The sequence below is a fragment of the Saccostrea echinata genome, unplaced genomic scaffold (genome assembly GCF_033153115.1).
Source record: "Saccostrea echinata isolate AGI-Se365-2 ecotype Australia unplaced genomic scaffold, CSIRO_AGI_Sech_v1 ptg000052l, whole genome shotgun sequence".
NCBI lineage: Eukaryota > Metazoa > Mollusca > Bivalvia > Ostreida > Ostreidae > Saccostrea > Saccostrea echinata.
Window position 1 is genome coordinate 15355714 of NW_026889801.1, and position 26599 is coordinate 15382312.

At 33.0% G+C, this 26599-nt stretch overlaps 1 protein-coding gene and 1 long non-coding RNA gene across 2 annotated transcripts in view; both read left to right on the forward strand.

Moving 5' to 3' along the window:
- Window positions 1–5034: 5034 nt before the first annotated feature.
- On the forward strand, window positions 5035–5936 carry LOC133204129 (uncharacterized). Its single transcript, XR_009723550.1, has 3 exons — window positions 5035–5098; window positions 5347–5484; window positions 5877–5936. It is a non-coding gene; the product is annotated as an uncharacterized LOC133204129 (long non-coding RNA).
- Window positions 5937–7036: 1100 nt separating this feature from the next.
- Window positions 7037–26599, forward strand: part of LOC133203985 (ubiquitin carboxyl-terminal hydrolase 22-like) — a 37770-nt gene continuing 18207 nt past the window's right edge. The window contains exons 1-9 of the mRNA XM_061339774.1: window positions 7037–7126; window positions 7499–7570; window positions 8300–8368; window positions 8972–9072; window positions 9426–9517; window positions 9650–9711; window positions 9908–9967; window positions 10123–10272; window positions 10427–10522. Coding sequence (XP_061195758.1) covers window positions 7037–7126; window positions 7499–7570; window positions 8300–8368; window positions 8972–9072; window positions 9426–9517; window positions 9650–9711; window positions 9908–9967; window positions 10123–10272; window positions 10427–10522 — 792 coding nt within the window. The remainder of the gene's footprint in view (window positions 7127–7498; window positions 7571–8299; window positions 8369–8971; window positions 9073–9425; window positions 9518–9649; window positions 9712–9907; window positions 9968–10122; window positions 10273–10426; window positions 10523–26599) is intronic.

Sequence of the window (26599 nt, forward strand, 5' to 3'; positions counted from 1 at the left end):
AAATTTCCTGACAAGCAGAAAAAAAGAGATGTGTTTGTGAAACACTGATGCCTCCGTATGGCAACTTATAGCAAAGGTTAAACTTTCTCAAATGCAAATCAAATATGTTGGTACCCGAAGTAAGGTCTTGTCTCGAGGAATATACCTGTGAAATATGAGAGCCCTAGCAGCAACCATTGAATAGATATGGAAAGGTTTAAGTTTTTTCAAAATTAAATCAAACATCAAGGTCAGGGTCAAATGGTAAAAAATAATGGTGCATAAGGAAAGGCCTTCGCACAAGAAATATACTGGTCAAATATGAATGCTGAAGCACCAATCGTTGAAAAGTTATGACCTAGGTTTAAGTTTTTCAAAAGTAGGTCAAAATCCAAGGTCAAGGTCAATGGATTACAATTTTTGGTATCTTAAGGAAAGTCTTGTCACAAGGATTAGATATGTGAAGTATGAAATCCCTAGCACCAATAGTTCACAAGTTATGACCAAGGTTAAAGTTTTTCAAAAGTAAGTTAAACTCCAAGGTCAAGGTCAAAGGGTCAAAGTTGTTGGAATCAAAAGGAAGGTCTTGGCACAGGGATTACAAGGTGAAGTATGAAAGCTTTAGCTCCGCTCCAACTGTTCGAAAGAAATGGCCAAGGTTAAAGTTGGGTAAAATTTTGTAAAACTAGGTCAAACTCCAAAGTTAAGGTCAAAAGGTCATCAAAGAAAGGTTTTGTCACAAGGATTACACATGTGAAATATGAAAGCTCTACCACCAACCATTCAAAAGTTATAGCCAATGTTAAAGTTTTTCAAAAGTAGGTCAAACTCCAAGATCAAGGTCAAAGGGTCAAATTTGTTGGTATCCAAAGGAAGGCCTTGTCACAAGAATTATACATGTGAAATATGAAAGACCTAGCACTAACCGTTCAAAAGTTATGGCCAAGGTTAAAGTTGGGGAAAATTTTGTAAAACTGGGTCAAACTTGAAGGTCAAAGTCAAAAGGTCAAATATGATGGAACCCAAAGAAAGGTTTTGTCACAAGGAATACACATGTGAAATTCGAAAGCAATAGCTTCAACCAATCAAAAGTTATGAGCAATGTTAAAGTTTTTGCGGACAAACAGACAGGCAGACGGACGGACAGGGCCAAAACTATATACCCCCGAATCTTCGATACGGGGGCATAAAAATGAAACAGACCTGTAGTATCATAAATTTAAACTAAATATCTTGCATGTAATTCCCGGGTGGGGATGGAGGTGGGGTTCTCACTCATTTCCTGTAAAACATTTTTGGGGGTTCTCTATCAAGGTAAGACTCGGCCAAACTGCAACAAAAGGGAGTGGTCTACCTTAAGTTACAAAGTTTACAGCAGAAAATCGTTTTCTGAAAAAAGGTCAGAATGGAGGGGGGGGGGGGTGATAGGCCTCCCTGCGTCCCCTTCCCTTGTATGCAACTGGCTTGCGTTTCTTTCGTATACATGTAATTTCAGTTTGTTCATATATTTTATTTTGATTTTAGGTTTAAATTCCAGTACTCGACAAGGGGATGAAAGTATAAGATTCATTGAAGCGTGATAACCTGTTTTTTGACTATAGTGCAATACAAACTGGCGAAATGGAAGGTGAATCTATTTTCTACCTAATAATAGGAGACTACACTATTGTGCTTAATTTCTTTACATTAGTGGAAACCTGTTAGCAAGATTATTCTCGCTAGCTAAGTCAGTGAAAATATTATATGCATAACTTATATATATACCAGTATCATGCACGGATCTAGAATATATATAATTTTTTTCGAGAAGAGGGAGGGGGAGGTTTAGACCACCTCAGACAAGTATCGGACTCGGAAAAATTGACGAGCAAAAAAGATGGGGGCCCTTGTATTTGTTGGGAAAATGGGGAGGGGGGAGATAGCAAGTAACTTTGCTAAGTCGCTTCAATTTTACGAGGAGTCCGCGTTGCCTAGGGGGATCCTTGGTCATTTTTATTACTTTACATAGAAATATCAATAACTCTGAAAATCCTGGGGGGAAGGTCCCGGACCGCCCCCCCCCCCCCCCCCGATACAAATGTTACTGGTACACAACTGAAATGTAATTTTATTTTTATTTTCAATATTACAGACAAAGTATGACAGCTCTAGTGGTGAGTATTGTTTTTGTTTTGGTCGGACACCAACGGTTCGCTACGCCTCACACTTGATAGAGGGAAGAACGATGAACTTTGTCTGATTAAAGCAATAAAGCCTCATCCTAGAAAATGAAAGAGAAACCGAAAGTTGTTATAACATTATCTTTAGCAAATTTAGAAAGATTGTTGTTCAGAATAAGAGAGACGACCAAAGCTAAATTCAATAATTATGTCGTTGACAGTGTTCATTAAGACCTTACACAAAGGACGATTTGATATGGTCAGAGTAGAACCGGTAAGATTTAATTTTTTTTTTTTTTTTTTTTTCATTTTTATACACAAAATTAAATGTCTGCAACTGATCAAGCAAATAGTGTAATGGGAAAAATTATCGTTGTACTAATTTGCCTATGAAATTCAGAATACAACAATACCCCGATAATACTGGCCAATCACATTGAATGACTGTTTACCAGTACGGCATTTGTTGTCTGCAGCAACACAGGGTCAGTCAAAGCCCATTTTTGTTATGATTTGACCGGATGGAGTTTTAATTAAATGCGTATAAGAAAATTTAAATTATGGAATTAGTAAGGCTACTCTGCTACTGTTGTACTATATAGCTATCGATATCATCATTATAGGAAGTAAAACGTGCTTTGTCTGTCCACATGTAATTGTTGTGTACTGCAAAGTAGTGAATAATCACTCAATACGATTGGTCAGTATTGTCATTGGTATTGCTGTTTTCTGTGTTTCATATGCAAAGTATTAATCGAACACCCCTTTTAATTATGCACTAGTGAGCATGAAACTGCACACCTAATGTCATCTCAAACCTTGCCATTGTACCGAACAGTCATGAAATAACGAAGTATATTTTTAAATCCAAAGTAAATTTTGAGAGGTTCAAATAGTGCTTTGAATACTTTTGACCTGAAAGCAGAAGAAAAGTACAGAATTTTGATAAAAGGTTTGAAATCATTACATATAAGATGATGATTTCTTGAGGAAAAGTGTTGGAATCTTATGGCGTACTGGTAAACAATCATTCAATCTGATTGGCCAGCATTATTAGAGTATTGTTGTATTCTGAATTTCATATGCAAATTAGTATTGATTTCATTGAAATCAAGCATCCAATCGATGAGTAAAAATAATAATCAGCACACAAAATTTTAGCACGCCCCATCAAGCAAACGGTCACGCTGTTAGTAAAACGATAATATAGAGATTTTTTACTGACAAAGAAGCGTAGTACATGTGGCTATTACTATACATTGTACATGTTACATCATAGCGTTAAATTACGGGGGGTGGGGGTGGGTGGGGGTTAACAATTTTGTACGTATAATACAAAAATGCTTATAACATCAAGTTGAAGTGCTCACTTCGATCATTTAGGAGAAATGTTACCATAAATATATTTAAAATTAAATCAAGAACTATAGAAATGATAAAGATAACTGTAGAATTAATTATGTAAATCAACATATTTTAATTTTCTAAACTTATTCAATTTCCAGACTGATACGATTGAAACGATGTTTAACAAATGGGATACCCCCGAGAATAATGATGTTGGATTAGAAATCGAAAGTGTGCGGTTCATTTACGCAGGGAAACAGCTAGAACGCCACAGAAAAATCTCGGAGTGTCGTATAACAAATGAATCAATTATCCATTTTATTCTACGACTTGCAGGAAGTTAACAATAAACAATGTGAGGTGAACTTAAATGCTTAATTTGTTTTCAGCCTGTGTGTATTAAAAAATGAATATTTACTGGTAAAATAAATAAAAGATATTCAGAAAAAAATGTATGGATAATCTGTTTCTTTTTTAAGCTCAATAAACTGAAAACAGCTTAGTTGTACATTTTTCGTTGTATCATAAATATCCGTATCTCCAAAAAACTTATCCCTTTTAATTGCGTAAAATGAATAGTTCAGTCGCGTTTATGTTGCCTTGAATGTAAGAAGCCTGTGGATACCGGATATATTTCAAACCAGAAATACATGTACATGTTTTGTTTTGAACATATTTTATTGAAAAAAAAATCAATATGGTCGGAAACAGGTTCTGACAACTTAAGAATAGCACGCACCAGACATACATACATTGTATTATTTCGATCATTTTAAAATACAGCATGCATGCATGCCACAGGCACTTGTTTCGTATACGGTGCACCCCTTTTTAAGTACGGGGTACCCCGTATACGAAACAAGTACCAACCTTCCAGTTATAACCAAAAGGCCATGAATAGTTAGGTTTATTCAATGTTTTATAAATACATGTATATATTAAGTGCGTTTCTTTCTTTAGATGACAAATTGTTTAAACGTTTAAAGGTAATCAAATTTTAGTAAGCGACAAGCGGGAAAACCAGGCAAAACGAAAGTGAAAGAGTAAGGTTAATAGAAATTAAAACGAAACTTCAATAAAGATTTATTACAATACACTATGGAAAAACGGAAGGTAAGATAGTAATTTTATGCTTTTAAAAGACTTGATCCATACAGAACCGTTTTCCTCCCCGTAAACGAAAAGCCACAATTATATAACTTCATTTATGAACATTATAATTTTTTTTTATCAAACCTGTTATCAAGAAAAAAATGTTTGTAACTTAGGTAAATTGTTATGCATACATTATGGAAAGTAAATGGAATGTAAAAAAAAAAAAAATTACATGTAATATCAATATGCAAATCAGCTGATGCAAATGACAAAATCTATTCTCTGTCACTATTGAGGCAGACAGGAAAGAAGATATTTCAGTTCTATACATGTACACACACCCCTCTGGGGTCTAATAGAAAGGTTCAAAATAATATGGTCACCTTTTAACTTTTAATCCAGAGTTTGTTTTCAACGCCCCCTCTCTAATTTGTATACAATTTAATTGCGTGTCTTTCTTTCATTTACAGACAAAGTGCGACAGCTGTAGCGGGAATTTTAGTTATGCTAAAGATAAGGTATACCTACCGGATCTTGTATAAAAATCAATACCAAAAAGACATGACTAGCGTTTCTAAAAAATTGCTGAATAATATAATGTCATTTATAGAGTTATTTATTTTATGACATTTTAAATTGTAAATGAAATTTACCATTTCACAGCCTCAAATGTAAGGGGAAAAACAGATGAATAATTTAAACTTAAGCTTCATCTCATTCTTAAAAAATTTAAAAATGGTCAAGGTGTAATGACACTCTTTTGTAGGGCTACATGGTGGTATTCGGCAATTGCAACCATTCCCTTTGTTCCGAGTGTTTTGGACAGGCTACTAGAACACACGGATATGTTGCGTGCTTTGTGAAAACTTGTAAAGGAAAATCATCTTTATGTGACCTTGTCAAGGTGGGTCTTACTTTTATCCTCAGGCTCCTAAGCTGCATACTTTGAATAACGCCATATATTTTTGTTTCCACATGTATCAATAGTTTAAAATAATTTTTAAATACATGTTACTATTCTTTAAGTTTTACCCCCTCTTGAATTCATCCTCTTTTACCTCACAGATCTGCTTTGAAACGTGACCTTGTATTAAGATCATTATAAATATGCTTTATAAGCTAAATTGTACTTCGTCAGAGAACATTCCCATCAAGGTCAAGAGATATGATTTTGTGACTGACAAACAGACAACAATACAGAAAAGAAAAAATAGGTCATTGCCCCCATACTAAAGACAAACTCATTTATTTTTTTTTCTTTCAAAAATTTATTTTTCCTGTTTTTTTTTTTTTAAGGTAAATTGTGCTACACGCCAGATATCATGTGTATTTTGTAATGAAGCTCTGGATGGATGGGTAAGCATTTTTGTCCTTATACTAAATACTTATATATGCCTTATACCTTTATACATCTTATAATAAAATTCTAAAACATACTGGCACATCCTTAAAAAGGATAGAAATTGCAGTGCAAATTTCTCCAATTACCTATTGTGTCATAAACATGGGTGAAGAGGGTTATATGCTCACTTCCTCACTAATTAAATAATCTGTACAACAGTTGTACAAATAGGCTCCTGGTGATGGAGGAATTCCAGCTTCATGTAGTACATGTAATAAACTAATAAAATATCATAAAGCTCGTATCACACCACTGAAACAATAAACAAGTGTCAAGTAAAGTACGTGATTTGTGGTATGTGGCTGATGGGAGCCAACTTGTTTGAAAGTTGCTAATCTCGTTCTTTCCTATTAAAATGTAGCAAACAAACTCCATTCATGAGGGAAAGAGGCAATGCACCCTTTACTGAAACATCGAAATCCGTATACATGTCTAAAGCATCAATCAGCGGACCTTTTCACAAAATATCGAATAATACGAAAATTTTATACAATTCTTCTAAAGAGTGTTTAAGTTAGAGAGAGTTACAAAAAATCATATATTTCTATTAAATTAAATATATTTTGAGTACTCCTTTAGAAAAAATAACATCTTTCCAAATCAAAGAAATAACAGACTTTTGAAATTTTCAGATTGCGTCTTAGTTCACCAGACTCTGAAAATGTGTTCAATTTGTATACCTTTAAAAACTGTCAAATTCATTACTTCGCTACATGCTACATATACGTAAATACTTTTTGCATTACAATAAAACAAAAATCCAGTGAGCATATATATAATATATATATATATATATATATATATATATATATATATATATATATATATATATATATATATATATATATATATATATATACCACATCACATTAATGACAGATTGTTGAGTTATATTCTGAAAAACTTCCGATACTGAGGTGACTGTCATGGTCTCTTTAGTTAATAAAACTTAAAATTACATTGTACAATGTCATGTAATTTCTGTTTATTTCAACATTTACTACGGTAACCTTCATTGCAGTGCAAGGAACTGAGCTGTCAGCATGTTGTTTGCATGAATTGTTCAAAAGCTTTCAGAGACTGCTCTTTGTGCTCACATCTGGACGAAGTAAGCAATAGAAGACCCGTCTTTGCTAAGGATCAGGTATGAAATTCAATATTAAGGTTATTAAATAATCGACACAGTTTTTTTTTCCAGCAACAAAAGCTGTCTTTTTAAGAAAAAAATATTTTCATTATCAGGTATAAGATTGTCTTGAATTTCTTTTTTATAAAAGGATGCACTTCATTTCCTTTTTCTTCAAGCACTACTGATTTGATAAACATTATGCAAGCTATCAAAATTATTCATAAATTAGATAATTATATACATGTAATTGCCTTTGCTTATGTTATCATTCTACTAGACGTGCAGTGAAAAAATATAAAATAATATTGTACTATATTCTTAAGTCTTTGTGCATGGAACTGAGCATTTTTTGAGTCTTAGACTTAATTGATGTTTATAAATTTGTAGGAAATCATCAGAGATGCATTTATTAAGGACACAGACAAAGATACTGCATGTCAATCATGCTCAGTGAACAAAGTAATATATATATATATATATATATATATATATATATATATATATATATATTTATATATATATATATATATATATATATATATATATATATATATATATATATATATATATATATATATAACAAAAAATATTGTATTCATTGTATTATTAGATTATATATATCATTAAATAATATATAACTTCTCCATGAAATAGGGTGAGGTCCAACTTTGTTTGTGTGCTCATGTTGTCTGTCAGCCCTGCCTCAAAAAATCCACCAAGGACTCGAACCATGTAGAATGTCCATTGTATCACATATGCCATGCAGAGTATCCGATTAATGAATTAAAAGCTTTCCTAAGTAAGGTATGTTTTTAACGTGATCCTTTTTTCATACTAATTGTTAGGCCATTATTTACACACTGAATTGTCGACAGATTTTCCCGTTATTTCCCGATGATGACAAAGAGCACATGGCAGGTTTCACCGGTCAGCAGGGGGTGCTCACTCTTCCATGCCATCTGATCCCACCTCTGATGTCTCAGAGGTCCGTGTTTGCTCTGCCCCTATTTTGTAATGTTTAATAGACATATGAGCTCGAATACTGTTCTTTATCTCCACATATTTCATCTAAAAGATTTTTTTGCTGCTACACAGATCCTTTTGGATCATTTTCTTGAAAACACCTTCTTTTAAGTTAAACATTGGGGATCAGAAACCTATCATTTATAAGTCGTTTTTTAAACACAGGGAACTCCTATGCCAGTTATTGGAATACCCTCAGTCGGACTGACGTGCTATGCTAGTTGTATTCTTCAGGTATTTGTAATCCATATTTACCAATACAAATTATTTTTCATTAATCTGATATAAATGACGCTTTAGTCTGACCATCACAGTGTTGATTTTGACGAATGCTCATCATAGCGTTAGTCCTTGCAAATAAGCTGTTGACTAAATTTCAGTACAGATTGATAAAGTGATAGTATTTTATCTTTTTTTTTTATTTTTTAAGCTGAATTTTAAAGCATGATATTAATATTGTCGACCTCTTTACAATCTTTGAATCTGTTTGTACTCGTGTGTAAGAATATTATTAATTATGCTTTTTTTCATTTTGTGAAACCTTATCATATAGTATAGATATTGTTCATAAAGGTTCTACGCCATACTGAACTCTTTGTTCAATTTCTGGAGAGAAACACACCTAAAAAGGTAGTAAAGAATTTAAGATCTTGCACCATGAACTTTAAATTTATATGAAAAGTTTTGATAAAAATGATGAAAATATCTTTTGTTAAAGATGTTTATTACATTGTTAAGATGTGTAAGACATAAGAATTGTTTTGTATGGAATTAAGTCTATTGATAGATACACTGTGATATAAGGAACTGTTACTGGAGATTTCAATTCTATTACAGGACTCCTTTATTGACCTTTTATTGGGTATTTTGACTAGCGATACTGCATCAGATGAGATGAGATATAATATATCACAGTTGCTTGTATTCTGTCATTCCATGTAAGCATTATGTAAAACTCGCCTAAAACACGTAAAGGATTTCTACTTACAGATTAAAACTGAAATTGTTAAAGAGTAACCTTGTTAACATTATGCATAATATAACATAATATAATGTTATTGTTGTATAGATTTGTTAAGTTTTCAATGTTGGTTCTTTTAGATAAATTATAATTATCTTTTGCAAAGATATCTTCTTCGACGATGTCAAATTACGCTTAACAACTATGACGTTTAGTACTATTTACGAAATAAAATATCTTAATTTTGAACAAGTTATTCGGACAACAATCCTATCAAATTTTTAATACGTTTGGTTTTCAAAATATAACAAGAATTGTCTTCTTTTACAGAGATGGAACTTTTGATCCAAATAATCAAAATGACTGTCTTTCTTTTCTTCATGTGTTACTGGACGTCCTAAGTAAGGATGAAAATATACAAGGTAGGTTAAAAGCATGATACGTTACATGGAAAAATGTTATCTCACGTGAATACTTGTCATTGTCTTTATAAAGAACATATTCGGTATGTGCAGCAGTTTGCATTTATTTATGTGTCTTTTTCATGCATCAAGGAAATGTTAATCACTTTTTCATTGATGTTGTGGATGAAATAGAATGCAGGGATTGTATGACTGTAAGTAATTGTGATAATTACTTCATAAAAAGCAGCATGCCATTCATTCATTCAATCTTTATTTCCTTCATTTGGAGATTTGATAAACAAAACAATTATTACAACATATTTACATATATATATATATATATATATATATATATATATATATATATATATATATTCTTCATATGAACATTGTCTTCAATGCTTGCAGAAACAAGAGATTGGTGAACAAAGGGTTCTTGGTGTAAATTCTCTTACAGATATATCTGAGGTATATATTTTGGAATTGTGTGTTATTTTAGATTAAATAAACAATAGAGTAATGCTGAATTTTTTCCAGTCACTTCAATGTTTTTGTAAAATTTACATGGCACTTCTACAAGCAGTAAACATGGATTCACGGGAATTAACACTTTTTTTGTACAGAAAGTTAACATGGATAATCTGTACGGAGAAGAATTGTTTGAAAATGGAGAATTGGAATGTTATGGCTGTAGAAAAAGTAGAAAACTTGTCAAAACTTCAAGATTGGCCAATTGTCCGGCGTTGCTGATGTTTCAGATACAACGAATTTTGGTATTTTCATTAAAAAAAATACAAACATTGCTAGTGCATGTAATACTTATATGTAATGGAGTCTGTCCTTTGATGGTAGATCAAAATGACTTAATTTTAAAAATATAGTTAAAATATAAAATTAATATTTTGATATCGTAAACTATTCTTTCAGGATAATGGTGATGGTTTTGTCAAAAGAAATTGCGAAATAAAATTCAGCCCAAGGCTTCAGTTGGAAACTGAAAGGGAAGGAAGAGTTTATGAAATGGTAAATAGTCATTAAAACAATCGAATGATATGATATAATAATGGAAAATAAGATTTTTCAATGAAGCAATGAATAACTGAAAGCAGCACGTTCTTTTCTCCTGGTAACATTGATATGAATTTTGGGATGTGATCCAAGAAAAATGAGACGGGTTCCTACAATTTTAATGTTTGAGAGCTACATCAAGCGCTTGAATACCTATAAATTGTGTTACTACTTACATCAATCAAGCTTAGAAAGATATTAAGAAAAATATTAAAATCCTAATTAACTGAAAAGAGATTCGAGCTATTTTTTCAACTAACGTTTTTGTATTAGACAAGTTCTAACCTTTACATTTATATTTGGATATGGATTTAAAAAAATCACGTGTTTGATGAATGACACCGTATCACAATAAAAAAAAATGTGTAGTTTAAATTTAAAGTCAAAATAGATGCACATTTCATTTCTTCTGTTTTCAGTCCCAGTATGAACTGTATGCAGTAGTATACCACAACGGGGATTTCAACGGAGGGCATTATTATTCCGCGGTGAAACATGACAATCAATGGTATATTTGTGATAATGAACACATCAGGAAGTGTTTTGAAGAAAAAGAAATTTTAAAATTCAGAGATGTATACCTTCTCTTTTATGAACGTAAATAATTTTTTTTCTTGTCAATCAATATCATAATTATTATGTATAAAAAAGATGACTTTTTAGCTCACCTGAGCTGAAAGCTCAAGTGAGCTTTTCTGATCACCCGTTGTCCGTCGTCCGTCCGTCCGTCTGTCTGTCCAACTGTAAACTTTTCACATTTTCAACTTCTTCTCAAGAACCACTGGGCCAATTTTAACCAAACTTGGTACAAATTATCCCTGGGTAAGGGGGAGTGTAAATTGTTAAAAATAAAGGGCCAAGTCCCCTTACAAGGGGAGATAATCAAGAAAAGACAAAAATATGGTGGGGTCATTAAAAAATCTTCTTCTCAAGAACCACTGGGCCAGAAAAGCTGAAACTTATTTGGAAGCATCCTGAGATAGTGTAGATTCTAAATTGTTCAAATCATGACCCCTGGAGGTAGGGCGGGGCCACAATAGGGAATCCAAGTTATACATTGAAATATATAGGAAAAATCTTTAAAAAGTCTTCTTCTCAAGAACCACTGGGCCAGAAATCTGAAACTAAAGTGGAAGCATCCATTGTTCAAATCATGACCCCCTGTGGTAGGGTTGAACACAATAGGGAATCCAAGTTTTACATTGAAATATAGAAGAAAATCTTTAAAAATCTTCTTTTCAAGAACCACTGGACCAGAAAAGCTGAAACTTATTTGGAAGCATCCTGGGGTAGTGTAGATTCTAAATTGTTCAAATCATGACCACGGGGGTAGGGCGGGGCCACAATAGGTATTACAAGGGGGGAAATCTGGTGAAGAACAGCATGGCCAAAGTTACTCAGGTGAGCGATGTGGCCCATGGGCCTCTTGTTCGTATATGAGATAAGGGATCGAAACATGAATATAATGGAAGACATGTATCCTGAATAAACACATGACAACAAAAGTAAAATGTTCAATCTTTTGATATTGTTGTATTATACTTAACTAACGACCATTCTTCTGAATAATATGCGGTAATATACTTGATATTTCATTATTTCGTTTGCAAAAGTAACGTGGATGATTTGAAAAAAGGTCTTGCACGGTTTACTTTAAATTTTTGGACTTGTTATTTTATATTCCTAGATATGATTATGACTAGATAGTTTGGCTATATTCTTGACTTTTAAAGGCGACGATTTGATTTGAACAAAACTACAAATACATCACGTAGTGATGATTCTATACTTATGTTGTTATTAGAAGGCGAAGCAGAACAAAGTGTAAAGATTGTACATAAATATATTCTAAGTTAAACTTTGGCACGTGGCGTTCAAAATATTATTGAGTTGTTATATAATACAGTGGCGGATTTAAGGGGAGGCGCACCCGGCGCACCCCCCCCCCCCACCCTAAAATTTTCAAAGTTGGCGTAAATCATAGTTTCGTCGAGAAAATGTAAAAATGTTTGTGCCTGAAATGGTATTATAAAAAAAGTCTGAATGAAATCCTCAAAAAGAATGCTTTTATTATTTCATCATTATTCGCCTCTTTTTTCCCCTTAAGGTTTGGGTTGAACATATTTTATTGTAATTAATATATACAATGGGATTGGACGCAAATTCATAAAAACTTACTTCGCACTCCCCCTATATGAAATATTAAAAAAAATATGGAATTAATTTCTACAGATTAAATTAACCCACGACATAAAAATATGTACTGATAAATTCTGGTCTGTATACACAATTCTTTCTTTCTTTCTTTTTTTTTTAAAGAACAATCAATTGAATCTACCAGAATGCTGAATATAAGAATGTACAATAGAAAAAAAGGTATTCAGGAATACTGAGGGAATTTTCCCCCAAGAGTAATGTATGTGTGTCAATAATATGAACTTTATTTAATGTTGAGAGACATCATAGCTAAGCTATTACGAGAAATGGTCGATATGGATTTTAACAACAATTTGGAGAAACTTTGGTAGTTATAGTCTCTGTCAGGAAGGTCTATTTACTCTTTCTGTGTTATAACACGGTAGAGAATATTTTTCGTTGCACTTCGTGAAGGGAGGGTCGCCTGCGTGGCGCAGTGGTTAGAGCGTCTGCTCTAGAGTCGCGGAGTAAGGAGTTGATTTTTACGTCGCGGGTTCGAATCCTACTGTGGGACGTGGAGACCGGTCCTTCGGATGAGACCGTATAAATCGAGGTCCCGTATCGCAGTAGGTGCTGGCACGAAAAAGATCCCTCACTGCTCAATGGCCGTAAGTGCCGAATATAGGTCAGAATTTGTAGCCCTCCACCGGCAAGTGGTGGCGTCTCCGTATGAGGGAAAAATTCTCGAGAGGGACTTTAAAAACAAACAAACAATCAATCAATCGTGAAGGGAAGGAAGAGCTTTGCCGCATATTTGATATATATATTTTTTCACAGTGTGAAAAATTTAACCTTTATTCAATAATAAATTACAGTTACTGTATTTCACTTTTGTAAATGTAATAAAAAGCATGAACCCGAGCGGAAAATTGTGTTTGAAGACGCACATGCGTCGTGGTACATGTAACTACTTATTTAGTAATTGAATAATACAGCATTAGAGGATTCCTTTAATTTCATTTGATTGATGATATATTAATTCGTGTCATTACATAGGGTGGGGCTATATACATCATATAGTGAAAGTGCATTATTTCTTTGAAAATCTTCTTCTCTGCTCCTGGGTATTAAATAAACTAACTAAGTACATAGTTATGTTGAGCAAGATTGCCTCTTCCAAAATTGTGAATTTCATGGCCCCTGGGTCAGGGGTTCTGGTGTTAGGGCGGGGCTTTATTGATTATATAGTGAAAATGCATTAAATCTTTGAAAATCTTCTTCTCTGCTCCTGGGTATGAAATAAACTAACTTAGTACATAATTATGATGAGCAAGAGTGCCTCTACTAAAATTGTGCATTTCATGGCCACAGGGTCAGGGGTTCTGGTTTTAGGGGGGGGGGGGCTCTATTGATTATATAGTGAAAATGCATTAATTCTTTGAAAATCTTCTCTGCTCCTGGGCATGAAATAAACTAAGTACATAGTTATGATGAGCAAGAGTGCCTTTACCGAAATTGTGAATTTCATGGCCCCAGTGTCAGGGTTTCTGGTGTTAGGGCAGGGCTCTTTTAATTATATAGTGAAAATGCATTAAATCTTTGAAAATCTTCTTCTCTGCTCCTGGGTATGAAATAAACTGACTAAGTACATAGTTATGATGAGCATGGCTGCTTCTTCCAAAATTGTGAATTTCATGGCCCCTGGGTCAGGGGTTCTGGTGTTAGGGTGGGGCTCTATTGATTATATAGTGCAAGTGCATTAAATCTTTGAAAATCTTCTCCTCTGCTCCTGGGTATGAAATATTCTAACTAAGTACATAGTTATGATGAGCAAGGCTGCCTCTTTTAAAATTGTGAATTTCATGGCCCCAGGGTCAGGGGTTCTAGTGAGAGGGGGGGGGGGGGGGGGCTCTATTGATTATATAGTGAAAATTCATAATTTCTTTCAAAATATTTTTTTTCTACTCCTGGTTATAAAACAAAGAAACAAGTGTCTAGTTATGATGAGCAAGGGTGCTTTTACAAATTTTTTAAAACTTGTGGTCCCAGGGGTTCTGTTGTTTCTCTGAGGGGGAGGTGGGGGGGGGGGGCTCTATTTGATTATATAGTGCAAATGTGTGGAATTCTTTCAAAATCTTCAACTAATTGCATAGTTATGATGATAAGGGTACCTCTACCAAATTTGTAAATTTTCATGACCCTAGGTCGTGGGTTCTGGTGTTAGGGTAGGGCTGTGTTAAATAGTGAAAATGCATTATTTCCTTGAAAATCTCCTCTGCTCATGGGTATATTGGAAGCAAACTGAGTAAAAGTTTTAATAAGCAAGGTATTTTTACCAGAATTTTGAACATCTGGACCGTTTAGTCAAGTGTTCTGGTCCTGGCCAGGGCTCTATTAATTTGTATTCTACTGAGTGAAGTTATTCCCCTTTGCTATTCACATTTGATAATTAATCACTGTAGATAATGTATTTGAAAGGTTAATAAAATAAGAGAACTATGCAAGAGCATTTATTGTATAATACAAAAAGTACTTTCATAGTTTTTATAATCAGGTAGAATTGGAAATAATAAAACAAAAAAAACTTATCTTTTTAAATGTTCTTCAAAGGCCAAATGAGGCCAATGTGAGAGGTAATAATATAGACATTTTGTTAAAAGTCTGCATGGTAATAGTGATAAATGGGGGAAAGATAGAAAGTTACTAGAACAATTATTTTGTTGATCATCATACTGTTTTACTTGCTATTTGGCAACAAAGCTTCATATATCACTTGTACTCAGATGACCGTTAAGGCCCTTGGGACTCTTGTTCATTGTTACATGTAGTTATCAATTTTTCATCGATTCCTTTTTTACTAGGAATAAATTTAAAATAAGTCCATTATAGAGACTGATATAACTTTAGATGTGGGAGTTATTTTAAGAAATCAAATCAAAAGCGAAAGTTGTATTTTTATTTCCGGAAAATGAACAGACTGACAGTGCAGTAGTGACATTTAAATGCGTTAATATTGGGATTGAAAAACAGTGAAATGGAGTTTCAGACATTGTCGTCTGGCTATGTTCGTTCCTTTTACACGGTACATGTATAAATTTCGTTTTAGCTTGACATGGCTTTATTTTCTATTTAAAATCATTGTGTGTAAAGCCATCTTTATTCTCTGAAAATGTAAGCAGCATAATTTTGTATATTTTAGCCTCGTTACGAAGTGAAAAAGATTTAAAGTAATTAATCGTTATATATTTGTTAGGCATATACAACAGTTGGCGAAATAAAGGGGCCTATAGCATCCCTCTGTGGTATTCAGCGACACTGTGTAGATATCGTGGACTTTGAGGAGGGACTTATATACGAAAATAGCAGAGGAATTCTGAACCTTCCCCGCCCTATTCAAGTGATGATCGGGGCTAATGAGAGGCATGTTCCATACTACCTTGTGACCACTGACGTTGATATGATAGAACAGGACCCTTATGACGAGGAACCGAGGCTTAAGATGTCGTGTGGACACGCTATCAGTAAACATTCTAAATAATGCATGCCTAAATACATGTACCTATCTTCGTTACGGTTCATATATTTTGTTATAATTCTATGCAGTAACATTTGCATGACGTTCTGTAGTCGTATAGATTTATTTTCATGAGCAAGTGTTCTTCTTATGTCATTTCTTTGAAAATGAAATGAAGGAAAAATGTGCTTATCACGGGATATAAATTCATTCAAAACGTTCATTCATTTTGCAGCACCATACAACTTATTTGGGCATATGAGAGATACACTGATGAACAAAGTGAAACATTCTGTAAGTTGCCTAACTCCGGGGTGTCTACAAGAATGGAGCCTTCGTGAAATAGCACAGAAAGCTGATATGACAGACGACGAGAGGATATTCTTTGAATATAAAATATCACTGAATGCTATTCTTCAAGGCAACGGCGAGACATCTGAATGCCCGAATTGTGGTCAATTTTGTCAACGACAACAAAACACCAAAGCAGTTCATTGTATCCGTTGTACATCAAGGGGGTTTGACAAACAATTTGATTTCTGTTGGGATTGTAAATCACCATGGATACCAAATCATGTCTGTGGTAATAAAGACCTGGAAGCTATACAAAAAATCCTGAATGATGCCCCAAAGAAAACTTTAGATTATTCCAAAATTGAGAATGTGCCTTCAAAAAGACTTTGTCCAAGCTGCAAAACTTTAATTGAATACGAAAGACTTTGCAAGCAAATGACCTGTCCTGGTTGTAAAATCGATTTCTGTTTTTCCTGTTTAACAATTTGTACAAATGGTAATCTCAGATGTTCAGGATATAGTCAAATATGTAACGTAGCTCCAATACAAAATGTGTATTTTTAAAATTTAATTGAGCTTAATTTATGCATGGCAAAAATTATAAAAGCAATTGCTTAGAACGAATAACTTGCCTATATAAATGAAATAAAAATTCAAGTCAGTAATGTCTTATGCGCATATTTTTTGTGTTCTATGCCCTTCTCCAATTTCGATTACTTTGAAATCACGAATTTTCGTTAGGGTTTAATTTTCGTGATATGAAAGTCGATCGAAATTTCCCCACAAAAGGTTAAAATTTTGCACTACAGTGCTAGTACAGTGGTGGTCCTTTAACCTCGAATTCAAATCCTCTCAAACTAGTAATGTTTCCTTTAACCATGAAAATTAGACCACTCGAAAATAAGTTATTCACAGTATATATAAATGATTTTTTAAGGTTTCATTCACATAAAAATCATACAGTTTTAGTTGATGATGGACAGAATCCTCCATGCTTAAGATCTCAATGTAAAGCAAGATGTTAGATTGAAAAAAAAAAACTGTAAACTTTAAATCGGTAAAAACTGTCTGAGGCTTGTTTATAAATGCTACGGATCGGAGTAAAAGAATAGTTTTTTTTTTTTTTTTTTTTTTTTTTTTTTTTTGATATATGATATATGATCAGATTAGGCCTGATTCGGCTGTTTGGTCAATGCAAATACATTGTATTTTGTTTATCAATATAATATTAAATATTAATAGTTTTTTTTTTTAAAGATTGTTTACTAAAAACCGAGGATAAAGTAAGAGTTTAAGTTCATGGACCAAAAATTTTAACATGACTTTGAGATCTGAGCCAAGCGAATATTAAGCATCATATAATTTTTTTTTTCCCCCCGAATAATCGGGAAACTTTACTTCACTGATTTAAAAGAGTTTTCGAGGAAAATGATTGTAGAGGAAATTATAACCAGTCATTAATAGAAGTTTTTCTAGCCAGAAGGCTGCTAAAAACTATGCTTTTCTTTTTCCATTATTCCTCAGTCGCCGAGAATTTTAAGTTTAAAACTCTTATTTATTTCCTCAATGACTTTCCAAAGCTTTTTTTCAAAGTAATTTTGCTATTTAGCCACTGGGATATTAAGGTAAAATGATCCATCCATGCACTCCTGTCCCAATTTCAATCTTAAAGCTATATATCATATTAAATACACGTATGCTACTGGAAAAATTAAGACGGAAAAAAATGCCACAAAATTTTCTCGCAATCTACAGTATGTACTTTTATAACTTTGCATTCAAATTATATGTCAAACTTTAATTTTTTTTTTAGAAAAATGGGTAAGGTGAAAAAATTTCACATAATAATCTAAAAAAAATCCGAATTGAACGACCCGGATAATGTAGGTTGATCTATATAATTTGTATTAAAATAGCGTAAACCACCGTTTTTTTTTTTTTAAATTCTTTTCTGGGTACAAGATTCTCATCTACAAAGATTTTTGTATCTGTTACTGTAATTCTAATATAAATTCAACCAGTTGCTTTCCTTTAAAAAAAGGACTGCAATACGTGGACCATGCACGGTCGGGCATGTGTATTTAACAGAAATCTAATATAAAATCTTTCTTGTATGAGAATTTGTATCATAAAATAGATTTCTCTATTCCTGAAACATATAAATATTTCATGCTTTGATGTTGCTAAAGCTGCAGTAATAAAAAAAAAATAGAAGCACTTCCTGGATATCATGTATACTAGGCATTATTCAGTTACTTATTGTATTATATATAGAATATTTTGATGGAACAGAATTAAGGGGGGTCACTTATGTGTCACAATAACCCTGTATGTGGTCAAAAGTTCAGAATAAAGATTGAGTCTAGCTAAGGCAGTGTTCTTTTCATTTGCATGAAAGACAATTAAAACCGCGTGGGACTGCCGTAGTTGAAGATTTCATACGATATACAGATTTGTCCCCAGGAATTCGTCCTATTTTACATTTTGAATGATAACCGTTGAATAATTTTGTTATTTAAAGAAATAAACAAGTAATAGTTATTGAGCCATCATTTCTTCATTTTTTATAAGTTGCTTGTAATTTAGATTCACTCCCCATTTTAACTGTTAAATTAAAAAATTACCTGATACTATATATACACAACTATGACAGAAATAATTATCCATCGAGACACTAGAGAATGTTCCATTGATAAATGATGAATGTCCTGTTTAACGTTGTGGTGGGGAACTATCCCTTGATACGGTCAGATTATTCAAACTATCGAGATACTTGTACACATATAATAGAAGATATTGCATTGCATTGAACATAGATACATGTACGCTATTAAAAAAAAAGATAAATACGGTATCCATAAATTCTTAGATTTAAAAGTAGAGATTGCCAATTTTTCGAGTTGGGTGAATTGACCAAGGAGCTTGTTGTCTTAGGGGCGACTCGTCTGGCACTCTGCATACATACAGGACTCTATATTTAGAAATCGCGTCAGCATCAGTTTATAACTGTCAGTCTTATAATTCCCAGATCACCAGTGTAAAAGTAGAATTAAGCAATCGTCAGTTAAAGAATGTCATTCTCTATCCAGAGTTGTCTTCCGCTACGCTCACAACACCTCTGTCAACGCTCGTTGTACAAGATTCTTGTACAAATTTTAAACGGTGAAAATTTGAAATATAAATAGTAACTGATTATTGTAATTATCGATAAAGATGATATTTCATCATTTATTTTAAACCTATAATCTCTCAAAACGACTTATTTTCAAGGTATTTAGGGAACTTTTTTGCGGAGTAAAAATTAAAATCTTAATTAAAAAATCCTTTTAAGGTGTAATAAATTTAAAATAAATATTGTTTTCCGATAAGAAATATAATTAAAAAAACGATTATTAATACAACGTTTAACCATTTACAATTTTCCATGAATCTTTTATAACAAGCGTTGACAGAGGTGTAGGTGATAGTTTAGCGGGAACGACAACTCTGGATAGAGAATGAAAGAATGTCAGCTTACACTAGGACTTCACTTCCGGCTTACGAACTTAATGTGTCATCTCCCGAGGGAGATGACAAAAAAGATCACAGTTAGGGACTAACTTCTCATTAAAATAATCGAGAGGCATGTGTGAATGTAAATATGGATCCTGAAATGATGACACTGAATAATCCCAATGTTAAAAATAACTTATCGAAAAAAATCTGATGGCCCTTTTCTCAGCTCATTATTATAAAAATTGTATGATATATGTTTAACTGTCAAATTCTTTGGTCAGTTAATCTATATTTAACAGGGAATTTCCTATTTTTACATTTTTTTAAAAATAGACATATTCATTGAAATGAAAAAGAAAGTAGTATTTGAAATGGATTTACCTCATTAATGTTTATATAATATAACCTCTTAATTTAAAGGAAATTTTAGTTTTGAAGCAAACAAGAAGAATGCTTTTCCAACAAATATCAAGCGACAGAATTCACGTCTTAGGAGAAGTAAGTTTTATAGTTTCTGTCCATTTTTGTAAGTTAAACAATGTGCTTACGATTAAATTTGTATTTTCTACTTTCAGAATCCATTAACTGTAGGAAATGCTAAGAAGAAAATTGCCTCTACACTAGGTACCCAACACTACTATGTTGAAGTTGTGAATCTAGATGATGGAATTATGTATGAAAATGATAGAGCTACTCAAAGCTTACCAAAACCATTACAAATTATGGTTGGCAACTCAGATAGGAAAATACCAAGATATTTAGTAACAACAGAGCCTGATATGATTGACCTAGACGAAGATGACGAGGAACCGAGGCTGAAAATGTCATGTGGTCATGCAATTAGTATGTAAATATAAATTTGATATACTTTAAAATCATTTTAATTCCTGGTGTTTTATGTTTGTGATGGACCTGAATTATACTAGACTAATGACGTTGGGACATAATTTTTAGTAAGACATAAAAAAGAATAAATGTTACCTATAGGTACAGAAATTTAATGGGCAAGGGTGACACATAAAATACAAATATGTAAACAACATGTGAATATTATATGCAAATCATAATTTATGAGGATAATCAGGATATCATAGAAATAAAGCCCAAATCTAAATATGCATGTTGATATAGAATCCACTTTGAATCACAAATAAAGTTAAAGGTCGAGCAGTGTTATTTGAATCGTTTGACCTGTAAATTAATAATAAATCATATCGTAGTAAAGTGTCCATGCATGTATATACGTAAAGAATTGGGCCTCTACAGTAAATACAAGACCACACAATGAGAACTTATATATGGCATGTAAGTAACAAGCTACTTAAACCATAACAAATCATTTCATCACAATGTGCCACTGCAGCACTGTTATATTTTAGCAGATTTTTAGTATAATTTATTCATATGTAAAACATGTTCTGGCCCCATCTTATCCACTTTGGTTAAGATTTTAACAAATTAGAATCTACACTACCTGATACTGCTTATATATGAATAAGACCAATCTCTGGCTTTGTGCTTTATGGTATTTTTTTTTTTTTTAATTTTTTTCCCTTTTATATTCATATGTAAAACTATGTGACCCAACTTTACCCCTGGGCGTCTTAATTTGGACAAACTTGAATCTACACCACCTCGGGAGTTTCTATATCATCTGACTTATCTTTGCTTTGATTTCTTGATTAAAAAAAATCTCTTTACTCCAATGTAAAACATTGATTGCCCTAATGTCTTTGTGACCAATCTACACCCGGGGGACACAACTTGACTCAACACTGTCTAATAAACCTTTCATTAAGTTTCATCTTTTTCTGGTCCAAATGTTCTTCATCAAAAGATTTCAAAAAGGTGCCATTTAATTTTCACTTATTCTAAATTATCTGTTCCAGTAAGTAACCCGTTATTTTGGTAAATTTAGTTTCATCGCATCCAAGGATACTTTGTGGCAAGTTCAGTTAAAAATGGATCAGTGATTCTTGAGAAAAGGTCGAACAATGAAAAGTATACATACGGCAGAGAGCTGATCAAAAATTCTCTCTTTAGCTTTTGGCTTAAATGAGCTAAAACAGAAAGGCGTAGTTATCCTGATAATATTAGCATTATATGAACAGTATATTATCAAGGATTATAAATAGAGAAGATAAACCTATCGTGTTTACACCAAAAGTACAATTTTCTATTTCATATTGACGTCTACAGTTTATATATATATAATATATAGCAATATACTTTCCTGAATTATAATATCATCTCCATTTCTACAGAAGGGGAGGTATATTTTACCAAAACTAGGAATTTTCAATTATATGAGAGATCAATAAGTTGTCTCTTTTTTTTTTTTCTAAATTCCTCTAAACGTGGCTATGCCATCTTTTTCTTTCATATAAAACATTTATATAAACTATTCAAAAAGCTAAATTTCTGAAACACGAAACATATTATTTACCACCATTTAATTATATTATTATATTTACCACCACACAAACAGTCCAACACTGAGTACACCTGTCCGTAGACAACGAGAAGAATTTTGGATAAGAAAACTAGGGACAGCCTTTCCCTATGGATGTAATGACAATGTCGATAGTGTTGGAAATCTTTCCAGTGCACAGTGTAACAATGTAAATGTGATGGGACTTTTTAACCATACACAGAGACGTAAGCGTAGTCATGGGCATCGGTCTTACAATAAACCTTTAATACACGATGTCTCTTTTGATTCATTACTATCTTACGTAAATCAACAGTTAGGTCTACATCATATTCCCACTAAACTTTACACTGTCCCTTTGAAACTTTTAAATAGTCTTCTTGAAAAGGTCAAGAAAAGTCCAGTTTTTGATTCCTTGACACCAGAATATAGGCTCGGATCTGTAATTATGGATATTGCCAATCATAGGCTTTTTAAACCGCCGCGTTTTACTGAAGAAAATGCAGCTAAAACAATCCGTTTTTTCCTTAAACTTCAATATTCCAACAAAGGAATTGACGCGGTTAATATAAGTAATATTCTTAATCACAAAAGGGTCCAGTCTTGTATTCCACCATATTTCAAGTTAAAGACTACACCTTGTATTTCCTACAAATATACATCGACTATTGCTTCCAAACTTTTTAATTATAAAAAAAACTTTACAGGACCTGGATATCGAATATCTGAAACATAATCCTCCATCGTGTTCATGTTCTTCTTCGCCCTATAACTATAGTCCTGCTGGACACGTTATTACTGGTGAGGTAACTATAGTTAATAATGAGGACCTTAGATCACTAATTTTGAAAGGTCCTAAATTTAGGGAACCCAGATCCTTCAACGGGCGTCAGAATTTCATAAATATTATGGATTCTGTAGAGGACTACGCCAGGCGATGGGCCAGACATGAAAAAGAAGACCTTGACACTTTGTCAGAATGGATTAAATGTATCAGATGTATGTTAAAATCGCGCATTAAAAGATTGAGAGGCAATATGAAAACCATCTATCCTTCTGTATTCAATAATCCAGAAGTGGAGAAAGAATTAGATAGATTATATGATCAGTACGTACTGGTCCCTGCTGACAAAGCAGGTAACAACATTGTTTTTGTTTGTAAGGCTCATTATATTAAATGTATTTTAGAGGAACTTGGATTTAATTCTACAAGTGGTAATCCAACTTATACTCATAGTTCCTTTTTTAAGGAAGAAATTCTTCAAAATCATATGTCAGTTTTGAATATTTTTAATATTCCAAACAACCAAAATGAATTTGAATTACCATATTTATATTGGATTCCAAAACTTCATAAAAATCCTTACACACAAAGATGCATAGCGGGTTCCATTAAATATTCAATCAAGCCTCTATCTTTTCTCCTCTCTAAGACATTAACAGTGGTGAAGGAGAAACTTCAAGAGTACTGTGCAACAATATATTCGAGAAGTGGTGTAAATCAGATGTGGATACTTAAAAATTCCAAGGAACTTTTGGAAAATTTGAAATCACAAGATTTTACCAAAATCAACAGTTTAAAAACTTACGACTTTTCAACTTTATACACAACCATTCCCCACGATAAATTAAAGTCCAGGCTTTTTGATATCATTGACAGCTGCTTTTTCAATAAAAATGGAACTCGTAAATATACTTACCTTGTTATTAGTCATTTGCAAAATTATTTTGTTAAAAACATTCTGATTGTACACACAGTACTCTGATGTTGACATTAAAAAGATGCTTGAGTTTCTGATTGACAATATCTCTGTGGTTTTTGGAGACCAGGTCTTCAAACAGTCTATTGAAATTCCCATGGGTACCAATTGCGCCCAGTTATTAGCAGACCTTTTTTGTATTCATATGAAGCAGAATTTATCCAAAATCTTGTACGTGAAAAGAAGAAAACACTTGCTGTGGCCTTCAACTCGACATTTAGATATATCGACGACGTATTGTCTATTAACAATGGCTATTTCCATTCTTATGTCGATACGATATGTCCTGGTGAACCTGAGATAAAAGATACCACAGAGTCTGACACATCTGTTTCATATTTGGATATTTTACTTGAAAAAGACGTTAATGGTAATATAACAACCTAGCTTTATGATAAACGTGATGACTTTAACTTTTCAATCGTCAACTTCCCTTCCTTATGCAGCAATATACCTTCATCACCTGCATACGGGGTATATATCTCTCAGTTAATTCGATACGCAAGAATATGCTCTACGTATGTACAATTTCTAAAACGAGGTAAATTATTGACAAATAAGTTGATGAAACAAGAATATCAGTTGTCTCGTTTAAAGTCATCATTTCGTAAGTTCTATGGTCGATACAATGACCTTGCCAGCAAATACAATTTATGATCGAGTCAAATGCTGACTGACGTTTTTCATACTAATTGTTAGGCCATTATTTACACACTGAATTGTCGATGGATTTTTCCGTTATTTCCCGATCATGACAAGGATCACACGGCGGGTGTGACCGGTCGGCAGGGGATGCTCACTCCTCCATGGCACCTGATCCCAACTCTGATGTTTGGAGGTCCGTGTTTGCTCTGCTCCTATTTTGTATTGTTTAATGGACTTTTGAGCTTGAATACTGTTCGTTATTTCCATATATTTCATTAATAAAAAGGGGACTAATTAATCTGTAATAGACTGTTGGTTAAAGGATGAGTGATTCTGTTTTGTCATCTGCTTTACTAATAGATTTATACTTTCAAATATTTATTTATTTTTAAGCTCCATACAATTTATTTGGCCATATGAAGAACACATTAATGTGTAAAGTGAAGCCAGTGGTATGCTGCCTTACAAAAGATTGCAATGCTGAGTGGGATATGAGGGAAATTGTTAAAAAAGCCGACATGACAGAGGATGAGCGAATATTCTATGAGTTCAAGATTTCCTTCAACTCTGTCAATCAAGAAAGTGATATTACCTCAGAGTGCCCCGAATGCGGCCAATTCTGTCAACGACAGACGGATGTCCTGCCCATCAGATGTACTTCATGCTCTAAAAAGAAGGGCGTAGCCTTTGATTTCTGCTGGAGTTGCAAATCACCCTGGATAACAAACCACCAGTGCAGCAAAAGAGAATTAGAGGCATTTCAAAGAATTCTTAATGAAGCCCCACTTAAGAAGATTGATATGTCAAATATAGAGGGTGTGCCATCAAAGCGAATGTGTCCAAATGTTTCCTGCAGATATCTGATCGAACACTTGAAGGATTGTAAAACCATGACTTGCACTAAATGCAAAACTGTGTTTTGCTTTTCCTGTCTTAAAGTTGCTGTAAACGGTCGATTGCCATGTGGAAACTATAATCAACAGTGTATTGTGGCTCCGATTCAGAATGTGTTTTGCGGGGAATTAAATTGATATATTATTATTATATCATAGAAACAGTGAGACAATTAACATGAAACATTTACATTGAATTAGGTTTCTATATAGTATTTTCAAATATTGAATGGAAGATTCTTTTTTGAAATTAAGTCTTTTCTTGTTTAAGTTGTCTGAAAAAAAAAATATCCAACTTTCCCTATCAAGATGCAGCGTGATTAAAAAAAAGAAACTCGCTTTTTTAATTTTTAACATATTCTGAAAAGCTTATTCATAATCTGAAATACTCTAAGAGATACATGTACATGTCCCTAGCTACCATATTTTTTATCTATGCCTAAAACTTCCAGGTACGGACAGAATGATGGGTGCGTAAACACGGAGAATCAAAACTCTACTTAGACATATAGGGGATGGTATTTGATAATCAATATCTCTAAAATAATGAAAGAAACCTGACAATATATATAACTACTTTAAAATATTTGGGAAATACTAAATTAATGAACAACAAAATATGAAAAAAAATTGAATGACAGTTTTTTTTCCCTCTCAAAGTTCTTCCCCTTAAAGCCAACACGATTTTTTTTTAGAATGAGCACAGGTTTGCTATATTTCGAGCTAAAATTGTATTACACTGTATAGTAAAAGACGCAATCAATAATGTAAAAGTACAATTTTTATGTACAAGTGTAAGATATTTGTAATATTCTTTTACTGAATAAGAAGACACATGAAAAAATTCTATATGAAAAGAACATT